Raw genomic sequence first — 13,273 nt, 5'->3', positions numbered from 1 at the left:
TGTGTGTAAGCCAGGTCCTTAGTCAACTTAAAGTTGTGCACATTTTCCCACAAAGTTTTCTTTCATAAATCGCAAAGTTTGCGTGGAAAGTTGCTTACGCAGTTTTACGACCCCGTTTTGTGCGTAAGCAAGCTTGATAAATGAGGCCCCTGGACATTAGCAAACAACTGGGACAGCAGAATCTCAGGAGGGTTGTCCAGTAATCGGAAGGTTGCAGGTTCGATCTCGGCTTTGACCAGAGAATGCTGCTGTTGTGTCCTGGAGCAAAACACTTTACCCACCTTGCCTGCTGGTGGTGATCAGAGAGACCGGTGGCGCCAGTATTTGGCAAGCCTCACCTCTGTCAGTGCGCACCAGGGCAGTGGTGGCTGCAGCTCATCATCACCAGCATGTGAATAGGGGGATGAATGACTGTGTTGTGAAGCGCCTTGGGGGTTGTAGAATCCTAACAGGGATTTGAACACAAAAACAGGATCTTAAACTCTATCCAGAGATAGATGGGGGAGCCAGTGGAGATTTTCCAAAACCGGTGTGATGTGTTCTCGCTGCCTGGTGACAGTCAGGAATCGAGCTGCTGCGTTCTGCACAAGCTGAAGGCAGGCGAGAGTGGAGGAGGAGATACCATATAGCACTGAGTTAGAGTAGTCGAGACGGGAGGTAATGAAGGCATGGACAACTGAATGGAGATGACGCCTTTTTAAAATGGGCTTAACTTAGGAGAGACGCCTCAGGTGGTAAAAACAGGTTTTAACTACCTGGTTGACATGAATGTCCATTTTTAGGTTGGCATCCATCACGACCCCTAAGTTTGTGACACGGGTTTTCAACCCACTTGAAATAAAAGGAAGGGTCAGTTGGGGGCTTGGAGAAGTCTTAGGGCTGAAAATGATAGCCTCTGTCTTGGCATCATTCTGCAGGAGAAAGTTTTCAGACAGCCAGCTCTCAATCACCTTTCCCTGACTCATATATGGACAAGTTGCCCCAGCAACGCAGCATTTTATTGTCTCACAGCTGTTTGCCTGCTTCCTGACTGCCTCAGCCTTCTTGGTGTTGTTGTTTAACTTTTTTCTTTTTATTATCGACTCTTCTGAGACTTTAACCTGGATTATTATTTGGAGGATGCACAAATACATTAGAGATATGTTAACTTCGTCACTAACCGGCTAAAGGGAATTAAACTGAACTAAGACCAAAACCAAAACAAAGCAGCTGTTTAAATGTTTCAAATCTTCCTGATCTGTTCCACTGTTTACGGAGATTAACATTTAAGGTTTTCACATGAGTGACAGTTTGATTCAAGCACTTCATTTGTCTCCAACATCTGCACTGAACAAGAAACTAATGCAGAGAAAATTATCCATAAATGACACAAGGAATTTGTAGTAGAAAATAATTTCTGTGTTTAACAGCCAAACTCTTGGTTATAGTTTCTGTTAACAGCATCATAATAACAAAAATGTGTCTTTTTATGTTTTCCATGTTAGAAAATAAAAATGTAATTTGATCACATTGTTTTAGCACAGTGATCAGTATCGGTATCAGTACATGTAAATATAAAAAATAATGTGGTGCATATCACATTTTTGTGGGGTTTATGTCTGTTCATTCAAAGAAATGCGAATGTGAAGCTAATTATTAATGCTGTGAAGTTATTGGGTTGCAAAACATGTCAATCTGTCAAGAATAATGTACTGAATGTTCAACCAAGTACACATTATATTCTTTTATATTTGAAGATCAGAAGTAGCTGACAAGACTGTTAACAAAATTGCTTTTGGAAGGGATTTTACATCTCACTGGGGATGTCTTTCATACCAAGTCTGGGAGTATTTATAAACGAGGAACCACAGAGTTCTCAGAACGTGTCTGAGATGGAGTCCGGAGAGGCTGTCCAAGCTGTAGGGACAGGATATTCTGAACCTTCAGGTGAAGCAACTTCCATCATGAAGAGATCTAAGATCTGGGATTTTACCAAGAAACACGCATTTGTCATCCTAACAATGATCGGCGTTGGGATAGGTATGAGACCTTAAGAAAAAAAGTTTTTATACCGTTTAAAAAAATTGCTCTCATCTGTCTAGCTTACGGCCTTTGTTAGCCTGTCTCAGAATGTGCGTGCATGCGTGCATTTTCCTCTACAAACTTACTGATTATTGTTTTGTTTCTTGATTCCGAGGACTTGGCCTGGGTTTCGTTCTGCGACACCTTAACATGTCACCCAGAGAAATCCAATATTTAACTTTTCCTGGTGAGCTGCTGTTAAGGATTCTGCAGATGTTGGTGCTTCCCCTCATCATTTCCAGTCTGATTTCAGGTCAGCTCCAAATTTAGGCTTTTGAAATCTTGATTATGGTTTGTTAACAATTAGTATAGTATTAATATGACTGACCACCTGATACAGCTTGCCAATGTGCTGCAACCACTGAACAGCTGCAGAAATGCGCTGTGTAATATTTATTACATCTTTCTGGTTTCCAAAGGAAGGGTTTAAACAGCTCTTGAAACCCAACCTTAACAGTCAAGTAAAGTAAAAGTGCCAAGAATGTCAGCTCCAATTTAAGTGTAAAAATGATTTTGCAAGGCACTGAGAAACAAAGGAGAAACAACTGAACCCATTGTAAGTATCAAAAATGGCTACCCTTTAAAGATTCTACTTCCTACATCAACAAGTTACAGCTGTGGCCAAAACGTTCGAAAAGGGCAAAAATATTCATTGCCAAACTTTTCTGCTTCAGTTGTAATGCAACGTCCTTTGTAACTAGGAAATATCGCTTTCATCCACAAAGACTCTTACAGAGCTTGCTTTAGAAAAGCAACCAAACTTTACACACAGCAAAGAAGGAAACTTCTAGAGGTTGGTCTCGGGTCAAGAAGGGCTGCAAAGAAGCCGTATTTCTTCAAGAAAGCCATCAGAAAGCTGATATTCTGCTAGAATTCCAGGGATTTCATAATTTCTTTGATCCTGATTGATTCCATTTCCCATTGTTTTAGACATCTGAAAAAAATGTTTGTCTGGAGACATTCCTGAGTCCTGTCAACAGTGAAACACATTGGGACAATGTATCTCTTTGTTATGCTAATTCTCAGCAAAGGGAGTAGACTCTCAAAGTTTAGCATCAGATCACAGCCCTGAACAATAAATGGCACCTAAACATCCTCCCTGAGGAACTTCTCTCTCCCATCCAAGAACAGTTTGATGGTGAGCATCATTTTTTTTCCAGCATGCTGAAGAGCCATGCCGTCAAAGGTGAGACTAAAGTGATAGTGAATTTGAACTTGACACAATAACATTTGGAGTTCATGTCAATTTGCCAGAGTTCAATCTTTTTAATCACTGTTCAGGATTTGCTCCAAAGGTTGATTGACAGCTTGTTAAGATGAAAGGAAAAAAGGCCAATCATGCAAATGTGGACTCCTTGCATAAAGTTAATGCATTCACCAATAAAATCTTTTGAAACCAAAGAAAAGTTAGTTATTATATTGCCGTATGCCATAGAAAATGTGGGAAAAAATGATCAAATTTGAACGATAAAATGTGATCAGACCAAATTATGTCATTCTCAAATCTTTTGGCCATAGATAAAAGCCAGGTAAGAGAATTGTGGAATTTAAATTTTTATTTATTTACCACAAATACTTTAAATTCCAGGCATGGCAAATACAGATCCAAGAGCATATGGGAAAATTGGGTTTCGAGCCTTCGCCTATTACATGGTGACCACTGTTGTTGCTGTGTTCACCGGCATTGTCGTGGCTGTGTTGATCCAACCAGGAAAATCCTCCAAGCACACCTTAGAGACCTCTAGTGGTGAAGCAGAGCCTTTGAAGAGTTTGGATGCTTTTCTGGATCTGATCAGGTATAACCACCGTTCCAGAATGATGAGAGTTCATTTTTATGCTCTTGTTTCGTACTGAACTACAGCTGTGTTTCATAGAAACATGCTCCCCTTGAACCTGGTGGAGGCTTGTTTCAGAAAAGTAAGATCAGTATTGTTGCATCTGCATCTGTTACAAAACAACAAAGATACTTTATTAATCCCAGAGGGATTGCATTGTGTTATCATTTATTCTTCCACTAACTACTCACTTTTTATCTTTTTATTTCAGTATATAACAGTTTATTCTAGTAATGATTCCTCAGGAATAAAACTGAATGCATCCGCTGACAGTAAGTTTTATGAGTAAATATAGTCTTATAGTTGTGGCATTTTCTATTTTGAAACTAATTCTAGTTTTTTTTCATAATCACTTGCCAGTACCAATGCCAGGAACTGCAGATGGCATCAACGTGTTGGGTCTGTTGGTCTACTCCATCGCCTTTGGCCTCATCTTGAGCAGTATGGGTCCACAGGGAGAACCTCTGAAGGATTTCTTTGACTGCCTGAACAAAGCAGTAATGCGTCTGGTTAGCATTGTCATCTGGTAAGAAAAGAAGGCTGAGGATAATGATAGAGTAACAAAACTGATGGAGATCTTATCGCAGAGTTTAAGGATTTGTCATACTTGCCGTTCCATTTCTCACCCAGATGGCTTCCTGGATGCTCTCTGTTTGGAGTTAGAGTGTATCCTACAGGACTAGTGAGGAAATGGCTACCCTTAACAAAACAGAGACTTATTTTCATAGCATAGATGTATAAGCTTTAAATCCGCTGACAGATTTCCATCACATGGAATTACGTGATTTTATACAATGTCAGGTGCATTCAAGGGTCAGGTTCAGCTGTTATTTCTTAAAGGCCATATTCACTGTGAAACAGTTTTTTTACTTGTTATTTTTTAAATATGATCAGTCCCTGAGTTACACATGCAGGCTAAACATGAAAATAATCTATCCGCATTAGCCACAGATAGAAAATAGATGGGGAAAATGCTCAGATTAGATAAGTCACACAGATCTACGTCACTCTGAAAATTAGCATTCATGGACTCACCCATCTTGGCTCGCAACACGGTTGTTGTTGGTTTAGCATTCAGGAAACAGCAGAGCTTGTCTCGATTAATAGAAGCTAACTGGTGTAATTACCAACTCCATGACATGGCAGAACTCCTTCAGGCTTGAATTATTTGTAGAGATAAAACATCTGTAAGTCACACTGAGCAGGAGGTTTGGACCCAAAAACACAGAACACACGAGACAGGAGCAGATGTTAATAAGTAAATCCTTTATTTAAAGGAGGAGGCTTGATCCAGCGGTCCAAAAACAAAACAGAAGCTCACAACTGAGCACGGACTCGGGCAAAACTCAGGAGGGAACAGAACAACATAGACACAACAATGGACCGACAAACACTGAAGGACAAGACAGGGTTTTTAAACACAGAGGGAGGTGATCAGGGGAACAGGTGACAGGTGTGAGGAGTGAGATCTGGAGGGAAGGCAGGTGCATACAATAACCTAAATGAGGGGAAAGAAACAAGCAGGATGGCAGATAAACCTTAACCTATAAAACACGGCTAAAACTAAACCTAAAGACTGAGGGCAAAAATAAACAACTAATAATTAGATGGATGAGGAGGACTAAAATAAGATTGCCTAGGAATTATCAGGGAGTGATTAGGAGGACACCTGAGGGAAGTCTAGAGAGGGCTGGGGATAATAATGGGACACAAGAGGAGAACCTGGAATGAGAACAGGAGGAGGCTGGGGACAGAGGGACACAGAACATGACATTGTAGCGGAAATCCACATTTTATATCCTCAGGTTAACTTTGTTTGGATTTGCACAGAGAAGAACAATAACATTTTCACACAAAGGTTTCTTTCACACTTAGCAGAAAAAAGGGGGAATTTGAAACTGACCTACAATCGTATAAATTCCAAGGTACCATTTTCGAACATCTGGCTAACTCCTACATTTTCTCCCAGGAACGTAAATTTTACCAAGTGACTTGTTAAGCCAGACATTATCAGGACTTGGTCTGTCTTACCTCAACCTGTAAAGGTTAGTTATGTGTCATGACTCCCCCCAAGGCTGGGTGCACATAAAATTTCTCAAGGGTCATTCTGGAAGATTCCAGGATCTCGCCTTTATCAAAACCCTGGTATTTTTCTGTTTATCTGTAATCAAAGAAGGAATTTAGGTTGTTTACCCTTAAAATAGAAATCAAGGTGCTCTAAGTTAAAATCTTTTCAGCCACAGAACTAAACTGTTTGTTTGTGTTTTCTTTCATGTTAAACTTCTGCCATTGTGTTTCACCAGTTCAAAACCACGCTAAAAGTGATACAGTCAAGCTTAAGATCTGAAGTTAATTCTTTCCCATTTAAAGTAATACTTTGATGCTAAAGTAATACTTTTTGAGGCTTTATATGAATAACTGTGTTAAATTGTGATCATGGACATTCCATCTTTGAGTAGGTAGTTTATTTGAAAGAGCCATGGAGCCATCAAGTGGTTAATGAGTGAAATGCGTGTGAGTGTGACCAAGAAGTTATAAAAACCAGGGTTCAGACCTCGTGTGGGAGAAGAAAAGAACAAAGGATGCCTTAAGCATACATCTCTGCGGGCTGTTTCCATCTGGGCCCAGCAGAACCCAGCGCTTTACAGTTGTCAAGTAATTCGCTCTCAAAAGTTACGGTAAAACTTAGAAGCAACTCCGTTTGTTTTGTTTTGACTTCCTACGTGAAACCGGAAGTCTGCGTTTTCGTCGAGTTCTCACGTTAAGAGTAAAAGCAATTTGGAACAGTTTGATGATCCGGCTCCATTTGGAATAATTTGGGCCCTCGATCTGAATTCCACGTTTCGAGGCCGCTGAAGTGAAGGAAACTTGAGTCAAGCCACTGCAGGAGAACACCTCCTTCTATACACCACAGACTCTGATGACCTAAGTTGAGGTGCCAAAAAGTCCTACGGCACCTGAAGGCCGCATTCTAGCTTCTGCACCGACTGAACCAGCCCACAGGACACCTCCTTGGCGACGAAAAACAGGTCTGTAAAACAACTCATCCGGCTGACTTTTGTGCTAAGCCCGATTAGTGAATTACGATTAGTCCATTTCTTTTATGGCTTCTTTATTTCGATCCCACATTTAGCTCTCAAGACCCCCTTTCTTCTTCTGACACACACACACACACACACACACACACACACACACACACACACACACACACACACACACACACACACACACACACACACACACACACACACACACTCCCATGGTTCTCCTTTCAGAAATTATTCCTAACAGTTACTATAATCCTGGTGTCACAGAATTTCCACTTTTATTACGGATCAGTTATTTCCTGTCACTGCCATAAAACTTTGGGTTAACAATTTTCTTAATTCTATGCATGAAACTATAAGCTGTGTTTGGTCCATTTGTCAATGGATTAACTGATGTTGTAATAAATTCACAAAACATAAATAACGCCTTTTCATTGTCTAGCAATTCTCGGGAATAATCGGTGCATTCAGTAAAGGATTCAACCTTTAGATTAATTAGTGGTGTTAACTCTGAGACTGATTACATTGCAAAGATATAGATATTAAATCCAACAGTCCAGTTCCAGAAACTGGTGGTGCCCCGATTAATTAAGACAAGATTATAAACAAGCTAAATCTACGCCACATTTGAAATATAGATATAAATCTATAATTATCGCTACACATCAGTGGTAGAGTTGTGTTGCTGTTAGCCAATCAGGGGTGAGATGTCTGAATATCAGGAAATTTGTCTTCTGCTCCCTACTTGTCTGAGTAACTTCTACTTCCTGAAACAGTAGAGGTACAGCTGTTTTCCCTACAGAAATCAACTCACAAGGCAGTCGTTTATTCTTGAGACCACTGCAAATGTGTTGAAAAAAAAAAAGTGAACTTGGTCTTTAATGTTTCTGTCAAAAATAAAAAATAGTGCAGTTGTAATGGAAAATAGTAGAGTAATGTGGGCTAAATAAATTGCTTTACAAGCTATTTATTTCTATTTTCATTACCAGTGTTGGGCAAGTTACTTAAAAACTGTAATGCGTTATTTATTACTTGCTACCCTCATTTTAAAGTAATTCATCACATTACAATATTACTGATTTTAAAATGTAAGGCATTACACTACTTTTGGATTACTTTAAGTTACTTTCACCAAAACAACTTCAATATGAATCTGGTAATGTGACGCTCAGTGAGCTCATGACATATATGTGGAAGGTGATGTGGTATCAGAGCTAGGATTGCTGTTAAAACAGTCAGATATAAAAACAGTGCTTTAAAATGATTGTTTATTAAATAAAAGCAACAACAATCTGTACTCTCAGCACGCTGCCATCTTATATTAACTGAGCAGGGAGTGGGGTGGTGGGGGCTCCAAGCCTATATTTGCCTTGGTCCCCAAATGCCTTGATACGGCCCTGGATGTGGGACTGACTTCTGGGGTGATCTGATTCTATCACATGCATAAATATTAAATGCTTACATATTATTGCTTTTGACTGGTAAAAATGTGTATTGGGGATAAATCTACCTACTTTTTTTTCTTGATTTTATTTGAATAATTTCCGGCCCTTTCTCTCTCTAACCTTCCTGCATGCTGCATGTTTTCTCCGTCTTCCAGAAAAACTGTTTCCTAGATTTCCTACTTTGTAACTAATCAGCCAAAGGGATCTACCGAACGCAAAAAAGAAAAAAAGCTCAATAGGCACTGCGCTCCAGCAGCAATGAGTTAAAATCACCGGGGCACAGATTATGAACTCAGCTGAAAAGTGTGTGAAGTACCAGAGAATATGGGCTGATATAAACGATAACAAACAAATTACTTTGTTTTGGTGGAACAATTTTGTGACGCAGCTGGAGTATTTGAGCCATTACCGCTGCGTCCTCTCTGCTCATAGAATGCCCGCAAAGCTGAGTCCATAAATCAAGGTTCAAGATAACTTTATTAATACCCACAGGTAAATTTGATTCGCCATGTGACACGAGAATTAGCGCCCAGGTTACACACACAGTCACAAAACACACACATCAATGAAAAATGACTTCATATATGTGGATACTGAATTTCTTTTCAGGCGTCCCGCAATTTGAATTTTTAGGAAGCCCACATCTTGATTCTGGGTTTAAAAATGCATTGTAATTACCGCGTTACTGACAATTGTACCGAGTAAATATTACCATTTTCTTTCCCTGTAATGCCTTACATTACCACATTACAGCAAAAAGCAATGCATTACAGTAATTAATTACTTTTGTACCGCGTTATTCCCAACACTGCTTATTACTTGTGACCAATAGTGGTAATACTCCATTAATTATAGAATATCACCTTGCTTGGTCTGAGGATGATAAATTAATTAGAAGGTTCTAGGATTCTTTTAATTATTAAGGGATCGTTCACACTTCGTTTATGATTCAAGAACCAGTCAGTGTTTGCAAACAAATAAGAATTTATTTTACAAACAATTAAGACTTGACAAATGGTTTAAACTTTTATCCTGTGAGTGGATGGAACTAAAAGATGGGTGTCTGAAAACTATGTGTGAATATGAGATGATGAATTAGAATCTCCTTATCTTCAGAGAGGTGCATTCTGGATAAAAGAATTTGGTTGGCAGATAAGCTATAAGCTGTTATTATCAGAACCACATGCAGACGCTATCTCGTTGTGTCTACCTCACCCATTTGGAGACCCCGATTGGATCCGAGATGTCCAGGAGCCGACGACCCCACTGCACCTGGTTCGTAGAGAAACCTCGATGCGACCAAATCAGTCCTCAGATGCCTGCGGGTCACAACGATAGATGAATGGAACCAAGCATCTTAAAATCAACTCTGAAGGAGTTGGAGTCAGCTTTTTTCTGCAGGAAAGCTATCTTGTTGTTCAGCTTCGCAGGTGCAAAAAGCTTTAAGGTTTTAGCAGCGTGTCAAAATCTTTCTGAGCTAGAGATATGCTAAGAGATGGCCAGTCTCCAGCTTTCTCTCTCGACTTGCGAGAAAGCAGAGCGGCTGGTTTATATACCGGCTGTTATCTATTACCAAACTTACCAAGAATCTCAGAAACACACGCTCTGAGACACAGAGTCTCTGAGTCTAGGGACAAGGTTAGTTATGTGTCATGCATTCTTAATTTTAACCTTACTGTTGTCTGGTGTGTGAGCAAATGGTGATGACCTCACCTAGTAAACACTACTAAACCTTGAACACAGATTCATGACATTTCATTGCTTATAATAACAAAAGTTCATAATGACTATTTTGAATTATAAGATCATTTTTTCTTTTGGAGAATAAAAAGTTTATCTAAAGAGTTCTCTTGTGAGGAACCTTGGGGAAAGGAATGCTACTGTTCATCTTTATTATCTGATGAAGCTGCGCTCAGCTGATGAAGTCATCTGATTAAAATGCTGAGTTGTGCAGACTCACAGACTCCTGACAAGGGAAGATACAGCAGAACATGTAGCCCCCAGGGTTATTTGCTCTGGCTGCAAATGACCTGTGGGATCTTTAAAATCAGTCAATTTTGTGACGTTACACATTATGAGTATTAGATTGCTGGGACGTTTGCGAGATTAAAGCCACTTTAAGATGGCAGCACTACACTGTTTCAACAGCCAAAGATTCATAGCAATTTGTGTGTTATAATGTTATTGTGCCAGGACTGTCCCTGTTTTCCCCCGTTTGCACCAGGAAAGCTACATTTTGCTATTGCGGATGATTCATGCCAGTCAGTAATGACAGTTACAAAAATGTTGCATATGTGAAGAGTTATAAAATAACAAACTGCTATGAAAATTCTGATGTAAGAGCTTTTAAAAAGGCAGCAGTGCGTATGGGTCCGTGCTGATCTTGCTAGCTCAACTTTCCTGTATGTTGCAAGTATTTCCATGAAAAAGGGCAATTCAATAAGCCATCTACTTGGGATATGTACATTTTCTATTTTTACAGAGAAGCAGGGTTATTGCATCTGTGTTAAAGTTTCTCACCTTTGTGTTCGGCAGGTATTCTCCAGTGGGAATCATCTTCCTGCTAGCTGGTCAGGTTGTCAAGATGGCAAACACTTTAGATATTGGTCGAGAAATTGCCATGTATGTTCTCTGTGTGATCACTGGCATGGCTGTCCACAGCTTCCTCACCCTCCCACTCATCTACTTCATAGTGACACGTAAGAATCCTATAAGGTTCTTCAGAGGTATTCTTCAGGCTCTCGTCACGGCTTTCGGAACGTCGTCCAGGTAGACAATCTGGTATTTTTGCAGATATATTAATGAAAAGGAAACTTGAACCTAAAACTAAACCTGATGTGTTTTGTGACAGTTCTGCAACTTTGCCTGTTACCGTCTACTGTATGGAGAAAAATCACAACATGGACCGTCGAGTGACGCGCTTAATGCTCCCCATAGGCGCCACTGTAAACATGGATGGTTCAGCGCTTTATGAAGCAATAGCTGCCTTTTTCATTGCTCAGCGTCATAATATAGATCTGAGTGCTGGACAAATCATTGTTCTCAGGTACTTCGTGTTCATAATCATTATTTTTATTACCATTTTTAAATGCACACAACTTTTGGTTCATAAATTAAATTTGTACAGAAACAGATTTTCATGCAGCTCTTGAATTTATTTTTTGGTTTCTATTAAACTTAATAAAATGTTGTAATTTATCAAAGTGTTTTGTAAATAGAAAGATGATTTGCGTGCTACGCTCAACTGTAACATCTCTGCATTTTGCAGTTGTGTTGCCACAGCTGCCAGCATTGGTGCAGCAGGCATCCCATCAGCTGGCCTGGTAACCGTGGTGATCGTTCTGTCAGCAGTCGGACTCCCCACTGAGGACATTTCACTGGTCCTGATTTTTGATTGGTTCCTGTAAGTGCACACATTTGTTTTTTTTGACATTTTATTGTGTTTTTTGTGTGAAAATCCTGTGGAAAATGCAGTTTCATCTGAGCAAATAACAAAATAAATCATAAATATTTCTATTCTTCTGCTTAAAATGTATAGAAATAAAAGAATAGAAAATTGTGAGAAAACTGATAGTACTCAGAGATTTGAATGGGTTATTTTTCACCCTGTGATATAAAAGCTGCATGTCTGTGGATTTACCATGTCTGTATTCATCAGGGATCGTCTGCGGACCGTCGCCAATGTGCTGGGTGACTGCATCGGTGTTGGCGTGGTTCAACATTTGTCTAGACATGAGCTGGAAACTTCTAGTCCTGCAGAAAAAGACTTGGTGGTAGAAATGGCCCACCCCTTCTGAGCTGCATCCAGCATTTGTGAAAAAATATAACATGTTATTGTAATTCTTTGATATAAACCAAGAAATCATTCATTTTCTGCTGTTCTTTAAACTTATGCAGTGTTTTTGCTTCATAAGGAACTCTCTAGCTCTATCTGCTGGAGGAATGGTTAAGAAACCGGTGACCCAAATAAACCCTGACAATGCTAAGAAGGCATGCTTTGCCTGAAGCTGCTAAACACAAAACAGTAAAATGCTTTTCTCAGCAAAAATAACAAACATGTACAAGTAATTAGTGCCAATAAAAACCTTGTTACACATTGTTGAGCAGCAAAAGATGCATTTATGAACTAAAATTTGCATACAAGCTTGAAAATGCCTAAAAGTTTAAGTTTATTTTGGAAAATAAAAAGATGAGGAATTACTTGGTCCTATTTAGATATTTCAGCAATCCCGGAACCTGTAAACACAGTGTTTCCAAAATAAGAAGCCGTGGCTGCTCCTGCTGGGAGATGAGCGCAGCATGAGAAAAAATACGTCTGTGTTTACTGACATCGCCCAGAGCTCAGTGCAGCTGTGAGGAGAGCGAGAGGGAGGGGAGGGATGGCGTCACAGCCAAAGGAGAGGAGGTGAGTTCATGTGGAGGAGGGGTTTCATCCAGAGAGAGGGAGAGAGGTTTCGTTGGATGGATAGAAAAAAACGGAGAGAGACAGAGATTCTGTGTGAGGCGGGAGGATGCTGTTGCCAGGGAACAAGGGTGAAATAAAGATGTTCATCTTTTACAGCTTGTGAAATGATGGAAAGTCATTTGGAAATGGGAGCGGGAAGAACTGAACATGAGGAAAACAGGTGATCGTGACTTTGAACATAATCTAGCAGAAGGTAAGTCAGTTGTGATTACATAATTGTCACATCACAGCTTTCATTTGGGTGACATCATCAGGGGGATTAGCGCCCGGGGTGGGGGCATTAGTGTTGGCGGAGGGAGGAGGAGGTGAAGGCAGAGAGAAAAGAGGGATCGCCATGAGTCCAGTTAAAAGCAGAGAGTGAGGATGCTAAAGTCATGACAGCAGAGTGATGTCAGCTCAGGGCTCTCCTCATCCTTCTCC

At 40.0% G+C, this 13,273-nt stretch overlaps 1 protein-coding gene across 1 annotated transcript; it reads left to right on the top strand.

Annotated features, from left to right (window-relative positions):
* Nucleotides 1–1,885: 1,885 nt before the first annotated feature.
* On the top strand, nucleotides 1,886–12,329 carry LOC107383594 (excitatory amino acid transporter 1). The gene is made up of 10 exons (XM_070541879.1): nucleotides 1,886–2,019; nucleotides 2,177–2,314; nucleotides 3,650–3,857; nucleotides 3,936–3,987; nucleotides 4,108–4,168; nucleotides 4,257–4,422; nucleotides 10,924–11,157; nucleotides 11,240–11,434; nucleotides 11,657–11,791; nucleotides 12,047–12,329. Exons 1-10 carry the CDS (start codon nucleotides 1,944–1,946, stop codon nucleotides 12,183–12,185), a joined length of 1,404 nt encoding a protein of 467 aa, XP_070397980.1. The 5' UTR covers nucleotides 1,886–1,943; the 3' UTR covers nucleotides 12,186–12,329.
* The last annotated feature ends 944 nt before the right edge of the window (nucleotides 12,330–13,273 follow it).

This window comes from Nothobranchius furzeri, chromosome 11, assembly GCF_043380555.1.
Source record: "Nothobranchius furzeri strain GRZ-AD chromosome 11, NfurGRZ-RIMD1, whole genome shotgun sequence".
Classification (NCBI taxonomy): Eukaryota; Metazoa; Chordata; class Actinopteri; order Cyprinodontiformes; family Nothobranchiidae; genus Nothobranchius; species Nothobranchius furzeri.
Note: the sequence above shows the minus strand (reverse complement) of the source record. Positions and strands in the feature narration are given on the sequence as shown.